General features: G+C 37.1%; 1 protein-coding gene across 1 annotated transcript in view; it reads right to left on the reverse strand.

Moving 5' to 3' along the window:
• myo1f.S (myosin IF S homeolog) overlaps positions 1-17391 on the reverse strand; it is a 41467-nt gene that overhangs the window by 13255 nt on the left and 10821 nt on the right. Inside the window, exons 3-16 of the mRNA XM_018243633.2 lie at positions 14978-15067; positions 13852-13946; positions 13034-13121; positions 12353-12442; positions 10030-10161; positions 9777-9911; positions 9519-9651; positions 7688-7884; positions 5401-5481; positions 4129-4215; positions 3579-3665; positions 2154-2321; positions 1731-1816; positions 911-992 (exon numbers count right to left, since the gene is read on the reverse strand). Of these exons, the coding sequence (XP_018099122.1) occupies positions 911-992; positions 1731-1816; positions 2154-2321; positions 3579-3665; positions 4129-4215; positions 5401-5481; positions 7688-7884; positions 9519-9651; positions 9777-9911; positions 10030-10161; positions 12353-12442; positions 13034-13121; positions 13852-13946; positions 14978-15067 (1551 nt within the window). The remainder of the gene's footprint in view (positions 1-910; positions 993-1730; positions 1817-2153; positions 2322-3578; positions 3666-4128; positions 4216-5400; positions 5482-7687; positions 7885-9518; positions 9652-9776; positions 9912-10029; positions 10162-12352; positions 12443-13033; positions 13122-13851; positions 13947-14977; positions 15068-17391) is intronic.

Below are 17391 nucleotides of genomic sequence, written 5' to 3' on the forward strand. Positions count from 1 at the left end.
CCTTCTCTGCCAATGGAAAATACTGCCTGTGTACCATAGCCTTTAATGGCTAGCCAAATGAAATTCAAATCCTAAAATGAACCCAACATTAATGTACTGGGCAACTCAAGGAGACCACTTGTTTTGTGGCCAAAGTATTTTATGTGATAATTTGGTATTCACCTGAATCCAAAAATGATGGATTTGGTTTTTGCCTATCAAAAGATTTAGGGGCACATTCACCAAGCTCGGGTGAATGAATAGAGGGAAAAAAACAAATTTCGAGTAGTTTTTTTGTGCTCCTCGACTATCGAATTGGCGTAAATTCACCTGAGTAGAATGATTCGAATAGATCGAGCGAAAAAACGCTGCGACTATTCGCCCATTCGATAGTCGAAGTACTGTCTCTTTTAAAAATCATTCGACTGCCTACTTCGCCAGATTAAACCTACCGAATTGCTTTAAAAGCCTATGGGAAAGTCCCATAGGCTTTTTTTCAAAGTTTTTGATCGTATAAAAAGGCATTCGATCGAATGAAAATCCTTTGATCGAATATTCACCAGGCGAATATTCGCCCATTCGTCTATTTGCCCGAATTCCCTATTCGATTCTATTCCCCAGTCGAATTTCGAGGGATTTAACCCCTCGAAATTCGACCCTTGATACATCTGCCCCTTAATGTGCAACTTGCGTACATAATGATATAATTGTATATTGCCATATAATATAACAAGGAATAAAAGGAATAACCTAATTTCCTTTTATATTATCATATTAAACAGATCAACAAATCAAATAGGTTTCAATACCAAGCAATATCTTTCAAAGACATGAGAATAACCTTGTTTTACAAAACATGAATAGATTTCATCTATATTTGCTTTGAATTATATTTTTACATTTTATACAACAACAAAGTAGAGGGGAATACCTTGATTTTTGATACTGCTGTGGTTGGCCGACTTTTCTTGTCAGAATCCAATCTTTCTGGGAATAGATTCTGTATAAATTGGCTGAGCAAGAATGAAACAGGTAATTTTGTTTAGAAGAAAAACTTTAAAAAGTGGGGGTAAGATTGAGTGAGCAACGTGATACACTTTAGTGTTAGAGAGGAAGCAAGTAAAGAGGAGAGTACAAAAAGAATCTAAGTACAATAAAGACCATATGTACAAGAAAGAAGGAGGAAATACAAAGAATATAATCATACAGAAAAAAATATTTTGCAGATTGAGAGAACATACTCTTGCTAGACTCACAGACATTCTCTTCTAGCTGTTTACCAAAATCTATCCCAATCTGAATATGCTCCTGCTCCAGGATCAACCAATTGCTCCCATATGCCAATGAAATGCCAATGTAATATTGTAGGGTACCACAATATAACAATATAATACACCATCTCTGTCCATGCCATGAGTGCAATCACGAAAAATGAAAATACCAGTACAAACTTCAGATGCATTTTGGTGAATTTTTTCCCCATATGAAAATGTTGAAATTTACCTACACTGCTATATATATATATATATATATAGTGTGATACTAGAGCTATTATTAGTTAAAAAATACTAGAGCTATTATTAGTTAAAAAAACAGTTATGAATTAAAACACCTCAATATTTATCAAATTTATCACAAATTATGATCCACAAAATAATAGAGGTAGTAAAGAAGTATTAAAGTACAAAGAAAAAGAAAGACAATAAGGTCATGGAAAAACTAGAAAATAGACAGGTTTGGGCATATCTTACTATTCACTGCTTTGCATTAGCTCAATAAGGTCAATGAACAGAACATCTCGATTACGTTCACAGAATCCTTCTACATAATAAGATACCTGAGAAAACAGCAAGTCATACATTTTTATACTAATTCATAACTAGAACTAAAGGAATCCTTCAAGTAGAAAGGAGTTTTCATCTTTAGGTATCTTTTAAGTATTTAACAGGGAGATTTGACTTTAAATTTACTCCCTAAAACAGTTGAAGAAATGTTGAAGAAAAGCACTGCATGTCTATTTAGCACAATATAACATTATTATCATTATTATAGAAATATATAGTGCAAAATTGACATAGAAAATGGTCAATGTGCCATGTTTGTGTCAAACGATTTGTACATTATGACATATTCCTGTGCTGATATTTTATAATATAGATAACATAGATGCATACTTTCCCTGCATAGTGGTGAATGACAAAACCCAAATTCCAGTTGCTGAAGTGTTCATGGGTTCCTACAGCTGCTTGGAGCTTCTGTAAGAGTGTTTGGTCTGCCCCACCACTTGTGGCATGCATAGTGGCACACACATCATCAAGAACACTCATGATTCCAGGTGGGTTCTGAGGAAAAAGATTGACATTGATGGCTTGTATCATTATCCACAAACACCATCATTTTGTGCACTCTAAACTGCTAAGAGTTACTATAGTTCTATGGGGTGAAGTTAGAGATCTCCACAGTCCGCAGAGTGAAATACCGCCTCTCTCCATTAATTTCTATGGGATTTTTAAAGGCGTATTTATCAAAAGGTGAAAGTGAAAGTTCACCATTTGATAAATACACCTTTAAAAATCCCATAGAAATGAATGGAGAGAGGCGGTATTTCACTCTGTGGACTCTGGAGATCTCTAACTTCACTCTTTGATAAATCAACTCCATTTTATCTTCTTCTCGGTAGTAACCTTGACATGGTGAAGGGGCTTTGCGTATCTCATTGCCGTTTCAGAACAAACATGTCCCACTAGATATGGAAAGTATATCACACTCCAGGATTTTTACCAAAAATAAGGACAATAGGGACATTGTTTGGCTTGAAACATGGTAACTGTCCAGATCATAAAGCCAAAAAATAGCAAAATAAAGGCTTTTTAACAGAAATCCTTGATGGTGCTGTCTGCTACAGTTTGTTTGAATAGGGACATAACAGAAACAGAAGAGATTAAAAGAAGATGACAGGAGTACATGGAAGAATTATGTATGAGAAACCCCCAAAATCATTGCCACATATGATGGTATGGTTTCTGAACCAGACATCGTAAAAAATGAAGCTAAATGAGTATTGGAAGTCATTGCTAATAACCAGGCTATAGGAGTTGATTGAATTCCTACTGCCTCCCAAAGAATCTACATTCACACCAAGAAAGGCCGGTACACAGAAGAACAGATTTCATATTTTCTCCATATCCATTCAACTTACTATAAGTGCAAAACAAATGTGAAATGTTGGGCTAGAAGAAACAGATACAAGAATTAAAGCTGGTGGAGGGTAAAGCTACTCTGATGGCTGATAATGAAATATTTTTAGGGGCGCGTTGCTGAATTCAAGAGAAGAATGTGCAAAAATTGGCTTATTCCCCAACATTGATCTAGACTTTACAACTCTCTGCAAATAGACTGGGAAGAAGTGCAGGCAGTGATAAACTTTATTTTCTGGAATGCAAATCTGGACAAGATATTAAGCAGCACCTATATCACATTCTCAAAAAAGGTTTGTATGGTAATACGTATATATATGGTAGTGAGCATTAGAGTATCAGAAAGACTGAATGACAGATAAACCTTTCCATAATTCTTTATAGAGTAGCATTACTTCTTACCAGCTTGTTCTCGATAAGGTCACACACTATTTTGTTGTTAAAATACTCAATGGGTGTCCACCTTATACCTTCAGCCACATATTCTTCCTAGTGACAAATAACATGGTCAGATTAGGATAGCCAACAAATGCTTTATACTATATATATACTATATATACTGTATACTGCATCAGGAAAAATGCTTATGCTGCTACAAAACTATCATAATATAAATATCAAGCAACTTATTCTCCCAAAAGTATTATCATCACTCAAATCACCTTTTTGCAACATTACTTTTTTTATAGTGTCATTTTTTTTTTTTTAAATTTAGGTTGTGTATGCCTTTTTGTAATATTGCACCTTTTAACCAAAATGCTGCATTTTAACCCATTATTGTGGAAATGTAGGTGCAAATTAGTGACCACTTTGGTAAATTGCAAGCACATTGTCACTTATAGCACACATGGCAGAAATTATGTGTGTGACTCCCTGGAGCCAAAGTTTTGCCTTCTGAAATAAATATTAAATTAAATAAATAACTTGAATTTGCACAGAATGTTTTACATACCTGCTCAGCCTTTAAAGTCAATTCAATAAAGATCTGCTGCAGCTTTTCATTCACAAAGTTGATACAGAACTGCTCAAAGCCATTTTTCTAGATTAAGAAGAGAGTATATCAAAATATCAAACCATGTATTTTAAAACATACTGTAAGAAACATTTTTTTTAGAATGCTCAGCTAAATACTGATTTGTGCATGTAGACTGCATTATCTTTTTAAAGAATGGTTTATTATGCAGTGTATTGACCAGATAACTACTTCTTTTGGTTGCCCTCCATTGATTCCTACTGCTTTTCTTGTCCTAAGCAACGTAAAAGTACTTGAAGAGATTACTGACACCAGAAATTAAACCTTTTTTACATCTATCATAATATTGGCTTTGCATGCTACTTATAATTTCCCCATAAGAGATGAGTGGGACAGTCAGGATTGCAAAACAGCCAGGTTTAGCAACAACTAAGTTAATTACAAAAGCAAACCACTCAGCAAAAACGATCAGCATGACCTAAAGATAACTTTTAGGGCTAGATTTATCAAAAATTGAATTCGATTTTTTAAACGATTTAAAATATTTTTGCTCTCAAATTCACATTCGACTTATATTTTCAAAAACTTGAATGTCTGGTATTTATTAAGCAAAGAAAAAAACAATGAAAATCTGCCATCTAAAAGCCGTCGAGGTCATGTAGAAGTCAATGGGAGTTGTCCTAGGCAAAGCTGAACTTTTTAGTTGATTTGAGGGTTTTTATCTGAAATTCAAGTTTTCAGGACATAAATTCAATCGATTCGAGACATTTGACATCCTAATTTTTTAATAAATACCCAAACATTTGAAATTTGAGTTTATTCAGGTATAAAACCCTTCACAGAACTCACAAATTCGATTCTTGATAAATATGCCGCTTAATGTGCATACTTTAGAAAGTAATCTTTTAGTTTCCATATCACTTCAATTATCTGAATTATCTGAACTGCTGTTCAGGGCTCCAAGTGCCCTAGCTCCCCTAATGTTCATTCAAGACATGCAAGGAATGAGAGTTTAAAGGAAGGTCCACTCTGTTAATGTGTTGCCTCTCTAGTAAACTGTGATGGCAGGTTATGACATATTCTTTTCAGGGAGCACAAAGTATTAGAAGTAGCCAGTTGCATTTTGGCAAAAACACACACGGCTCTATGTGTCTGTGATACTTTTGCCACTTGCCCAACCAGCACTGTGTATTATGTCTAAACTCCTAAAGTGTTGTTAACTCTTTGAAATATGGGAACAGAGACATATACCTGGAATATTTCAAATCCATAAATGTCCAGGACCCCAATGCTGTACTCCTCATAGGGTTTTTGCATGGCCTTATTAATGGACTATGCAAATGAAAACACAAATTAAAAAAAACAAACAAATAATGCATAATGACAAATTAAAAAAAACAGTTGCTTTCTATCTACCTCCTTCACTTATTTACAAGATATAATCATTTTACACTTTACATTTAACCTAGTGTCACATATATGTATCACTACTGAAATTTTCTAGAGGATCTTACACATGGCCATTTTAATAATATGTTCCCGTGCTGTGGCCTGTCCCGTGCTGTCATTTTTACATATTGAATATAGAATATGTATTGCTTAATAAAACCACTGCTTGGTTGGTTGGGTAAATTGAACCATAGCACCCATTTCTTTGCTGAAATTCCAAAATGCAGAGCTGCTGAGCAAAAAGCTAAATAATAAAAAACCAAAAATATAGATATTTTGCAAACTTATTAAAGGAACAGTTCACTGTAAAAATAACAACTGGGTAAACAGATACACTATGCAAAATAATTTTTTTTCCTAATATAGTTAGTTAGCCAAAAATGTGATGGATAAAGGCTGGAGTGACTGGATGTCTAACACAGAAGCGCCCATACTTTACTAATGCGGGGTCTACTTTTAGTGATGTTGTCCCATTATGAGCTACACACATGAAAGAATTGTTAGCATTCTGTTCCATGGAAAATATTACTTAAATACTGATGTATGAAAAAAATATTTAACAAACAACTATTTCTTATTTAACCTTAATAAATATCTGAATGAAAAGCATGAAACAGGAGGGTGATATAGACAAGCTGTTTGTTGACAGTGTCTTGAGATCTACTGATCCCCTGCTAAAGGTCTACTGGTTGATCCCGATCTACCTTTTGGGCACCCCTGGTCTAACATAATAGCCAGAACACAACTTCCTGCTTTTCAGCTCTGAGTTAAGGTGGCCATACACGGGCCGATAAAAGCTACCGACAGACCGAGTCGGCAGCTTATTGGCCCGTGTATGGGGGCCCCCGACGGGCTTCCCCGATCGAGATCTGGCCGAAAGTCGGCCAGATCTCGATCGGATGGGACTAAAAATCCCGTCGGATCGAATCGCGGCCGCATCTGTCCGTTGATGCGGTCCCGCGATCCGACAGCCCGTCTGCCCTAGGCCGCCCTAGGGCCCACGATCAGATCAGCCGGATATTGCCCACCTCAAGGTGGGCATATCGGAGGGAGATCCGCTTATTTGATAACATCGCCAAACGAGCGGATCTCTCCATGTATGGCCACCTTTAGTCAGCAACTATAAGGGGGGCTGCATGGGACATAACTGTTTAGTGAGTTTGCAATTGACCCTTAGCATGCAGTTCAGATTCAAAAGCAACATAATAGCCAGAACACAACTTTCTGCTTTTCAGCTCTCTAACTCTGAGTTAGTCAGCAACTATAAGGGGGGCCGCATGGGACATAACTGTTTAGTGAGTTTGCAATTGATCCTTAGCATGCAGTTCAGATTCAAAAGCAACAGTTATGACCCATGTGCCCCCCCCCCACTCAAGTCACTGATTAGTTATTGCCTGGTAACCAATCAGCGGAAACCAAGAGAGATGCAAAGCAGGAAGTAGATTTCTGGCTTTTATGTTAGACATCAAGTCACTCCAACCTTTATACATTACATTTTTGGCTAATTAACTATATTGAAAACATTTTTTATTTTGCACAGTCTATCTATTTAACCAGTTTTTATTTTTATAATGAACAATCCCTTTAAGCATAGCATAATGGAAATAATAGGTGAACTGCCCCTTTTAATTTAAGGTGCTACAATAGATCTCTAAAGGTTATTAATATATAAGTATGGGATCTGTTATCCATAAACCTGTAATCCAGAAAGCTCTGACTTACTGGAAGACCAGCTCCCAAAGACTCAATTTTTATCAAATCATTCAAATTTTTAGAAATGATTTGCTTTTATTTTGTAATAATAAAACAGTACGTCTTTGTGATTCAAGCTAATATATCATTACTCCTTCTTGAAGAAAAAACAATCCTGTTTATTCTAATTAATTTAATTAATTTAATGATTTTTTTAGTAGACTTAAAATATAGAGATTGATATCACTGAAAGTCCCCTTATCCAGAAAGACTTAGGTCCCAAGCATTCTGGATAACAGTCCCATACTGTATTAGTTTTGCTTTCTTCTTATTACTTCAGTTACTTCAAACACTTTTTATCCTTCTTAGTGGACATTCAAAATTGCTTTTGTCTCACCTCTACAAGAAAGTCAAAGACCCTTGAGTAAAGAGCTTTGGACAGAGCATCCCGAGTGTAGGATGCCTGCTCCACATTCAGGGTGACGTTGATTGATTCAGAACGTCCACCCCATTTACTGTCCATTTTGCGACTGGTGAGCTTGTTATTAAGACGTTCCTTTTGTATGCCCAGCAAGTAGGCTGGAAAATCCAGTACTGAAATACAGTGACAAAGGAACCCGGTGTCACACTATTTAACAAATAACCACACACAGACAAGACAAGTTACAAGTGCATCCTATTAATGGACAACATAGTTATGTGATACCTGAATTGGCTCTGTAAACTTACTTTGAGATATAATGCTGCTTCTTGGTCGGCATTTCATGAATTTTTTCTCTAGGAACACTACGTATTTATTTTCTTTCCTGCACGGTTGTATTACTTCATTGGCTTAATAGATTTTCCCTATATGATCTTTCTGCCTTTAAATGGTCTCTTAAAGGGGTAGTTCACCTTCAAACAACTAATAGTTTTCAGACAGATCACCCGAAACAATGACTTTTTCCAATTACTTTCTATTTTCTATGCATCACCGTTTTTTAAACATTGAAGTGTAAAGTGTCATTTTTCACCTTTTAAAGCAGCTCTGGGAGGGGGGGGGGGTGTCGCCAACCCTCTAAACTGTTCTAAATTGATACATTAAGTTGATGCATTTTTTATCTTTGTCCCTGCTGAGTAGAATCTCTGGGTTTCATTACAGACAGCTGTTAGAATTGATACAATAGTTGCTAATATTGCAGAGATGCTACTGAGAAATGTATCAACTAAATGTTGATTGTAAATTGTAACACTTTAGAGTCTGCGCCTGAATTACTGAGCTGACAGACAAACCAGAGACAGGAACATTCAACTTTAAACTAGGGATGCACCGAATCCAGGATTCGGTTCGGGATTCGGCCAGGATTCGGCCTTTTTCAGCAGGATTCGGATTCGGCCGAATCCTTCTGCCCCTCCGAACCGAATCTGAATCCTAATTTGCATATGCAAATTAGGGGCGGGAGGGAAATTGCATGACTTTTTGTCAGAAAACAAGGAAGTAAAAAATGTTTTCCCCTTCGGTTCGGTATTCGGCCGAATCTTTCCACGAAGGATTCGGGGGTTCGGCCGAATCCAAAAAAGTGTGGATCCCTACTTTAAACTTAGATTTTTGAAAAACAGTAAAAAAATAAATAATGGAAGGTAATTGAAAAAGTCTTTATTTCTGGGGAACAACTGAACTGAACTGTTTGGAAGGTGAACAAACCCTTTAAAAAACATTTCTTTAGAGAAGGTGACGCTAATCTCTATGTTTGATGTACACATTAATCTATTGTACAACAGTGCTAAATATGTTGGCATTTTATCTGTTTTAGTAATAATTATCATAATGAAATGTTTTTCTAACTAAAAACTGGTGAAATCCCATTTTCATAAGGTACATGGAAAAAACACTGAAGTTGAAAATAAGTTGTAAATATTATATTAAATTAAATATTTCTATCAAAGCTCTTAGATGTACACAAATGTGAAACAGGAGAACTATGCAACTTCCAACACTTTTCCTACTTACATGCATTTTTAAACAGGGCCTAAATTTCACTTTGAAAACAATCTTGCATTCTAAAAAGCAACATCAGTATTTAAAAGCTTTCTCTCACACTGGCAGACAACTTTATTTGCAAGTGGCTTCTCTGTACATATAATAGAGCTACTGAAAAATAAATATATGACTCCATAAGTATGGAAAGCTTTATTGACCTATATTTCTCATTAGGTGGAAAACTTGTCCTTTGGTAAGTCATACTCACAGTCGTGACATTCCACTTTTGCATAGTTTCCCTGTTCTTGGAAGTTGATGTTGCCCAAATGCAATATACCAGCTGTTATCTGGAGTACCATTTGCTGCTCTTCTGCAGAAACACCAATAACTACCATGGCTTCCTGGGTCCAGAAGAGGCAGGAAGGTCCCATAGAGTTAAAAGAAAATATGTTACAGACTGATGTAGAAAGTGTACATATAAGTGCATTGTGATTGTGTAGTGAAAGAATGTTTATAGACTACGCACCGACATTTCATAGAAATCTTTCTTATCATCCGTTCCATCAACTTTATATGTTTCTGATTGGTTGAGGTAGAAAAAGTAGTCTGCCGCCATGATTCCCAGGTTTTGTCGTTGCTCATTAGATGCCCCTTCAATCAACTAGAAAGGCAAGTAGAATTTTTGGCATAGGGCTGGTGTTATTTTAAAAAAATAGACCTCAACACATAATAACTACCTTCCATTAGGCTGCCTAGTTTTTACACTACCAGCCCCTCACCTGGTAGAAGACATGAAAGCTGCGCTCATTCTCATTCTGGCTGACCACTCTGGACTTTTCCAGGAGGAAGTTGGAGATTTTGCCTCCATCTGGTTCTCCGCCACGACTGAACTGGATCTCAAAATATTTACCCTGAGATAAAATAACAAAGCATTATGAGACTAGCCTTCAATTTGTTCAGTGATTACCACTAATATATATTGTTTCCCTTGAACAGGTCTCGGACTGGGAGTCAGAATAGGCCCTGGCATTCCAAATACAGAGAGGCCCAAATAGTCCTTCACAAGCAGTCTGTGGGACCTTACAGCAGCCCCTCTGGCATTTGCCAGAACCCACAGATTGCCAGTCCAGGCCTGGTTATGAAGGTCCCTTTACTCCTGTATATTTTAGCTTTAATATAGTTGTAGTTTTCTTTTAGTATATGCTGAATTAATTCTTTCGCTTGTGGGGCACAACAAGTAATTGCACTTGTGAAGTACACAATATTAACATGTCAATGCATCTTTGTATCTTTATATGTTTCACTACAGTTAACATGTCACTAATAATGCAATAACTTCATAGAACACGTATGCAGGCAGTAACGGAACTAGGTGGGGGTAGGCCCTGGTGCGGGCCGTTCCGCCGGGCCCGCCCCCACCCTTGACCGTGTGATTTCTCTGCGGCTGCAGCCAAATCCAGCCGGCTGCAGCGCGTGCAATCTGCTGGGGGAACCCTGCGGGGGTGCGGGCCCTGGCCCAATTGCACCCCCTGCTCCCCCGGTAGTTACGCCCCTGTATGCAGGTAAGGGACCTGTTGTCCAGAATGCTCAGGACCTGGGGTCTTCCAGATAAGGGATATTTCTGCAATTTCCTCCATATTGTAGGTCTACTAAAATATAATTTAAAAATTAGATAAACCCAATAACATTGTTATGCCTCCAATAACGATTGATTATATCTTAGTTAGAATCAAGTACAAGGTACTGTTTTATTACTACGGGGGGGAAAAAAAATTCCTAAAAAATTTAACTTTTTGTTCAAAATGGAGTCTATGGGAGATGACCTTCCCATAATTCAGAGCTTTCTGGATAATGGGTTTCTGGACAATGGGTCCTAGGCCTGTATTTGCAATTAACTATACGTAAATGTACATCTGCATTTCTACTTTCCAGAATGAGAGGCAATATTGGGGAAATTTTAACAACATGTTTTGCAAAAATATCAGAAAAGGTGAAAAAAGTAACAGTAAAGTAAGTTTGTAGGGCAAAAACAACTATGTTACACAACATTTTTATTTACCGACACTATTGTGAGATATATGCTGTGTTTTTTGCAGTTTACTTAATCTTATCTTTTTGTTTACAGTATGCCATGTTTTGTAGAGACCCTGCATGACATGTGGCTTGGGATGTGCCATTTGACGTGAAGTTATACATTTTGCTTTTGTGGTGTATTACAACTTGTACTGCTGGGAATTGTTCTACAATTTCCTAACTAATATCTTTCCTACCTAGCCCGTTAATTAAAAGATAGACATATAGGGGCAAATTCACTACACGCCAAAGCGCCTAACGCTAGCGTGAATACGCCAGCATTGGGCATTTGCGTTAATTCACCGATTCACTAATGAACGCTGGCGTAAATTCGCTAGTGTTACTTCGCACCCTTACGCCTGGCGAATTTGCGCAACGGACGTAACTACGCAAATTCACTAACGCGCGAATGATTCTGAACGCTACCTTTTACGCCAGACTTCCTTCACCACCTCAGACCAGGTGAAGTGCAATAGAGTAGATAGGGATTGCTTCAAAAAAAGTTACACATTTTTCTAAGTCCCAAAAAATGCTGGCATTTTTTCATTTTTTATCGGTGATGGGCTGAAAAAGATCGAAATATTTTTTGGGGCTACCCTCCTTCCCCCCTACATTTCCTAACTCATGGAAACTTAACTATACAGTGAGCACATGTGTAGGGCAAAATAAAAATTTTATTTGATGTTTTGAAGGTTTCCCAGGCTTTTGTAGTGCTGCTACGAATACTTCCATTGAAAATTGAATTTGGCGCCGTATGCAAATTAAGCATCGCTAGCGTAGTAGGCGAATTAACGCTAGCGCAACTTCCCAACCTTACGCTACCCCTGAGTAACTTCGGATTTTAGTGAATTTGTGGAGCACTGGCGAAAATACGCCTGGCGAAGTGCGGCGAAGTGCGGCGAAGCGGAAGCGGACTACGAATCTTAGTGAATGTCCCACATAGTACATTTACAAACTGTTAAAATGGGAAATATTTGTAGGATATTTCATAGTGACTCTATCTCAACCCCATATTATTAATAGACTTACAAATCGGCTGGAATTGTTGTTTCTGACAGTCTTGGCATTACCAAATGCTTCAAGTAGAGGGTTGGACTGGAGAATTATGTCTTTAACATGCTGAAATACATAGGAATATAGTCAATGACACAAGGAGAGGCCTCATTCTTGAGAACTGCTTAGCTTCCTGGCTAGTATGTCCTACGGTATAGAATATCTCTTTCATCTCTTTGTGTTCTTCATTACTATACTAGAGAGAGCATGTATTAATGTAACATTTATTAAAGGTTGAGTTTTAGTAACATTGTTACAGCCACTATCTGAACTGGTTTGCTTTATAACAACAGGAGGAAGTGTGTCTATTATACATTTTACCCTTGTTTGTTTCAATTTTGGTAGAAGCAGTGTGAGAATGAGAGAATACACCTTTAGACTGCAACTACAAACAGAGAATATGAAATAATATTTTTCTTTTAACTCAGTGTAAATTGTTGCACATCCTGTGTATCAGTTAAGTGAATTGTTTTAACTTGTAATTGGAGTTTCTTTGTTATTATGTCATTATGTGGTTGCCCATTACTCAGCAGAAACAACACAGCTGCAGTCATATGTACAAGTTATATAGGTCATATATCGACAGGCTTTTGCAAATCCTATGAGTGTTATCTCCCTAAGTGACTTGTCAGTGGAGTTGTATTATAAACTGCATACCTGCACTTTGCTTCCTCCCCCAGACACTTTGGATATATATCCCATTATATACTTTGCTGCTACAGTCTTCCCTGCTCCACTTTCTCCACTGAAATGACAAGAAAATGAAAACAGTTTTATCTTCTTATGTAGTTTTGATTAAAGTATGTGAACTGATTCTGGTACATGTATGAGGCAATATTAAGAAGCTAACAGACACATGGAATGCAATTGTAGATAAAAATGATATATGACACAGGTAATGCCAGATGTGAATGTTGGAGGCAGCTTGTTCCCGGCTGCATGCACATACCTGTATTATGACATTTACTATAGAAATGGTCATCTTAGTCTAAATGGGAACCATAGATATTAGGTAAGAGATGCCAAATGTCCAAAATGTTTTATTTTACTTCTTCAACCTCAAACCTAACTCTTCTAAAGAAAATATGAATGGTTTAGGGTTTTTCCAGTTGAGTAGCTTCCATAAAATAACACAAGTAACCTTCTTCATTGTTGTGAAAAGATACAATTTTGTTTAGAAGAAGATTTCTTTGTGAGTTCTTTGTTTTTCTGTGCTGTGAAGAGATATCTCTGTGCTTTCTTACAGATAACTCCCTTTCATTCCCATATGCATACATTCTCATGTCATATGTTTCCAAGTCTATAAAAACTTTGTTACACCTTTGTTCAGGATTCTGACTATTTGGAATTCAGAATCCACAAAGTTTGTGTCAAATAAACGTTCTCTTTTACCTCAACTGATCTCCAGTTCCTAATTTCCATGATTGCATGATTGAATATACCCTAACAACAGTATTTCTAGAAAAATGACCCACCTGATAATGACACACTGATTCTCACCGTCTATCAACATGTTCCTATACATGTTATCTGTCAGAGCATAGATATGTGGAGGATTCTCATACTGAGCCTATGAAACACACAAAAACTGTTTCAGTCTCATGAAGTACAATAAAAATGTATCATGTATTATCAAGTACAATAAAAAAGGTATGAATATATGATGATATTAGGGCACAATCCCTTACTGAAGAGTAGTAAGAAAACTGCAATTTTGAGTGTATTCTCCATATTTTTTCCCAGAATGCAGTATTTTTCCAAGAACACCAGTGTCATTGCGGGTGCAAGTGGGTGATTGGCTTAGCGCAACTTTGCCTAGCACAGTTGCGGGAATGTCTTAAAATTAGCACAATTGCATGTGCACTTTGTTGCAAATTTAATGTTTTTAAAATGTGTCTGGTGTATTTCCAGTATTTGCTGTGTGAGTGAGATATGGCACTATTCTTTGAGTGCAATTCAACTATGGAAATTGATGCAGGACGTTAAGGGAAGTCTGAAGCTACCACCTGGTCTGGAGGTGGTGGCATGGCCAGATTTACACAGCGGCACCCCTAGGCCCACTGCCATTCGTCACCCCTGTCCCCTCCCCTTTATTTGTGCAAATTTTCATCATCGGGACCGGAGCAACTGGGATTGGTGCACAGGAAATTTTAAAAATTATCCTGCACATCAATCATCATATATTCACACCCAGTGTTTTTGAACCGGCGTGGGTGTGGTTGGGGATCATGCCACCACCTAAAATTTTGCCACCCTAGGCCCGGGCCTTGGTGGCATTTCACAAATCCGAGCCTGGGTGGTAGTAGCTCCAGGGTTTGTTTGTGTGAAAAGCCGAAAGGGCTGCAGAGCAGTGCAGAACAAAACTATTTTTTGAAACAAGTACTATTCATGAAAATAATTGTATGCACTCAGGAAGCAACTGCAGGTAGTAGTGCACTTTGCTGCCTGCACTTGTGGACATAAACGAGTGCTATTAGGGATTTTGAGACTCATTTGTTCAGCCAAACAGAATCCTTATGTTATACCCCTTCTCAAAAATCACTAGAGTTAGTAAAGATGTTATTTATTAATAAAATGCAGAAAAGGTAGAGAAATACTTACTGCTCCTTGATATAGTTCAATTTCCCGTTCAGTAAAGTAGGGCATCTGCTTGAATGGATTGACTGAGATTAAGACAGAACCTATATATGTCTGATAGTTTAATAAAGGAAAATATCAAAATAAAAAGTATAACAAATAATATAGAATATATATTCTTCTGTGTATTGCCACCTTTATTTAGAAATGGTGAATTCTCTCTTGTTGGTCTAGGGCAAATCGGTTACCAATTTCTTTTTCTCTGTAATAATAAAACAGTGACTTGTGCTTAATCCTAACTAAGATATGATCAATCCGTATTGGAGGCAAAACCAGACATTTTTTTGATTATTAGTAGACTTATGGTATGGAGATCCAAGATTACGGAAAGATCTGTTTATGAAGATTCTCATTCACCCAGGTCATGGTATATCTGTAGAAATAAGTCAAATCAACTCGACTTGCTGTGTTTTTCTTGAAATTCATATAACTCTTATTATATGTCAATCCAAATAATTAAAGTTAAATGTCAGTCCAAATAATTTTTCAGTGATTGATTATTTCATTAGACGAATGGTGTTCCACAGGCTTCTGTACTGGGGTTACATTTGATTCAATGATACACAGCTATGTAGAGAAACAGAAATCTGATGGCATCATATTCTGGAGAAGGAGATATTTTTTGGTAAGAACAGTGGGAGTTTGTCATGGCAGGTCGATCCATTTATAAAAAAGATTTTATGCATAATTAGCAAATAAAATATTCAAGGTTACACTGTGACTCTAGGATTTGGCTTGGCTGCCTTTTTGGAAATATTTAGGAAAAATTTGATCTTTCATATTGAACACTGACTGATTAAAAATGTCTGCATTACGAACTGCAAATAATATACATTTGATGAATTGTGTTTATAAGATGCAGCTGATATTGGCTCTCATAAGCAGAGATCTTGCCTAACTGCTGGGTGATATCAGACACCAGACATGGGGAATGCCAGCTATGTGAATCAAGGTGGTTAAGCCTTCCAAATTGGAAACTGTCAAAAGAATGCTTGTGTTTGTGTATGTGACTTAGCACTCAGTGCAAAGTATCATCACTCACACATCCTGCATCTTAGAGGAAGGAAATTGTGGACTAATTTTTAAATCACTAGCGAAATGGTTGCATAGCAGTAAAAATTCACAAAGTAGGGAATTACAGCTGAGCAGAAATGCTTAGCTCATTGATACAATAGGAAAATAACCTACAGATGTACCATAAAGTAATTGCTGCAAAAATAGTATAGGCTCAGTAGTACACTAAAAACAAAGGGAGCGCTGCAATAACATGCAGGGTGAAATATACAAAATCACTTATTGGCAGGATTTATAAATTTTAGTACAATAATTTGCTTTTCGCTTGTGCCTATTAGGGGACACCTTGAACCTTGAACCAAATGTATCTTTTCAGCATACCCCTAATTCCAGGCCTGAACAAATGACATTACATTTTACATGCAAAGTGATCGATACATACTGTACATATAGGCTGCATACACAAGGGGAGAGAAGAGGACAGCACTTAGAACGCCCCAGCTTGTGTGCAGGGGTGTTACTATAGAGACTAACTATAGAGAAAGCAGATCCTGCAGTTACAGAGGGGCTAAGAGTGTAGAGGGTCCAGTGAGGCACTTATTAATGAGCAATTGTAATATATCTTGGTAGAATTGCACTAAAGAGCTGTGTACTTAATTCCTTCTTATGGCAGGTGTTAAGTACAGGGCTCCCTTGCACCTGAACCATTGTGCTCTGCTCCTTGCGCCACTGTAGTATTCATGAATGAGAATTTCTTGGCATTTCTAAATATCTGAATCTATAGATTATATCTCTAAATGTGCTATATGTACATATGTAATTTTTTATATATTTTTTTATAAAAGTAATAGTCCCTAAGCAGGCCACATCTTCCTTCCTCTCTTCTTTTTTGTCCATTTAAGGGCAGTCTTTAAGAGAGACACAAACCACAGCTTCTCTTTCACTTACACGCCCACAATAACAAGTCAGAGTACTTGACAGCATGTGCACCTCTTACACTGATACATTCCCAGTCATAGCAATACAAGTAAATGTTTAATGATGGTCTAGCAGTTTTTTTTAAAGCAGACCCTGTTGCTCACTAAATAAGCAGAGCTAATCACTAACACGAGCAGTAAATAATGACTACTATTGCCAAAGTTCCAGTTTAATGTTTAGTTGGTGACCATGCTAGGCTACAAGGCAGACAAACACAGTAGCCAATCCATCTTTACCCCTACATATTAATGTACATTAAAAGTTACCTATAAGTCATGTTGATCATTTTTCACTGATACCTGACTGTTTTGCCAACCTCAATACTGGACCATGTGTGCTTCTCTGAAAATTCATACCAGGATCTCTACCTTGAGATCCTAGGGCTA

This window comes from Xenopus laevis, chromosome 1S (genome assembly GCF_017654675.1).
Source record: "Xenopus laevis strain J_2021 chromosome 1S, Xenopus_laevis_v10.1, whole genome shotgun sequence".
Lineage (NCBI taxonomy): Eukaryota > Metazoa > Chordata > Amphibia > Anura > Pipidae > Xenopus > Xenopus laevis.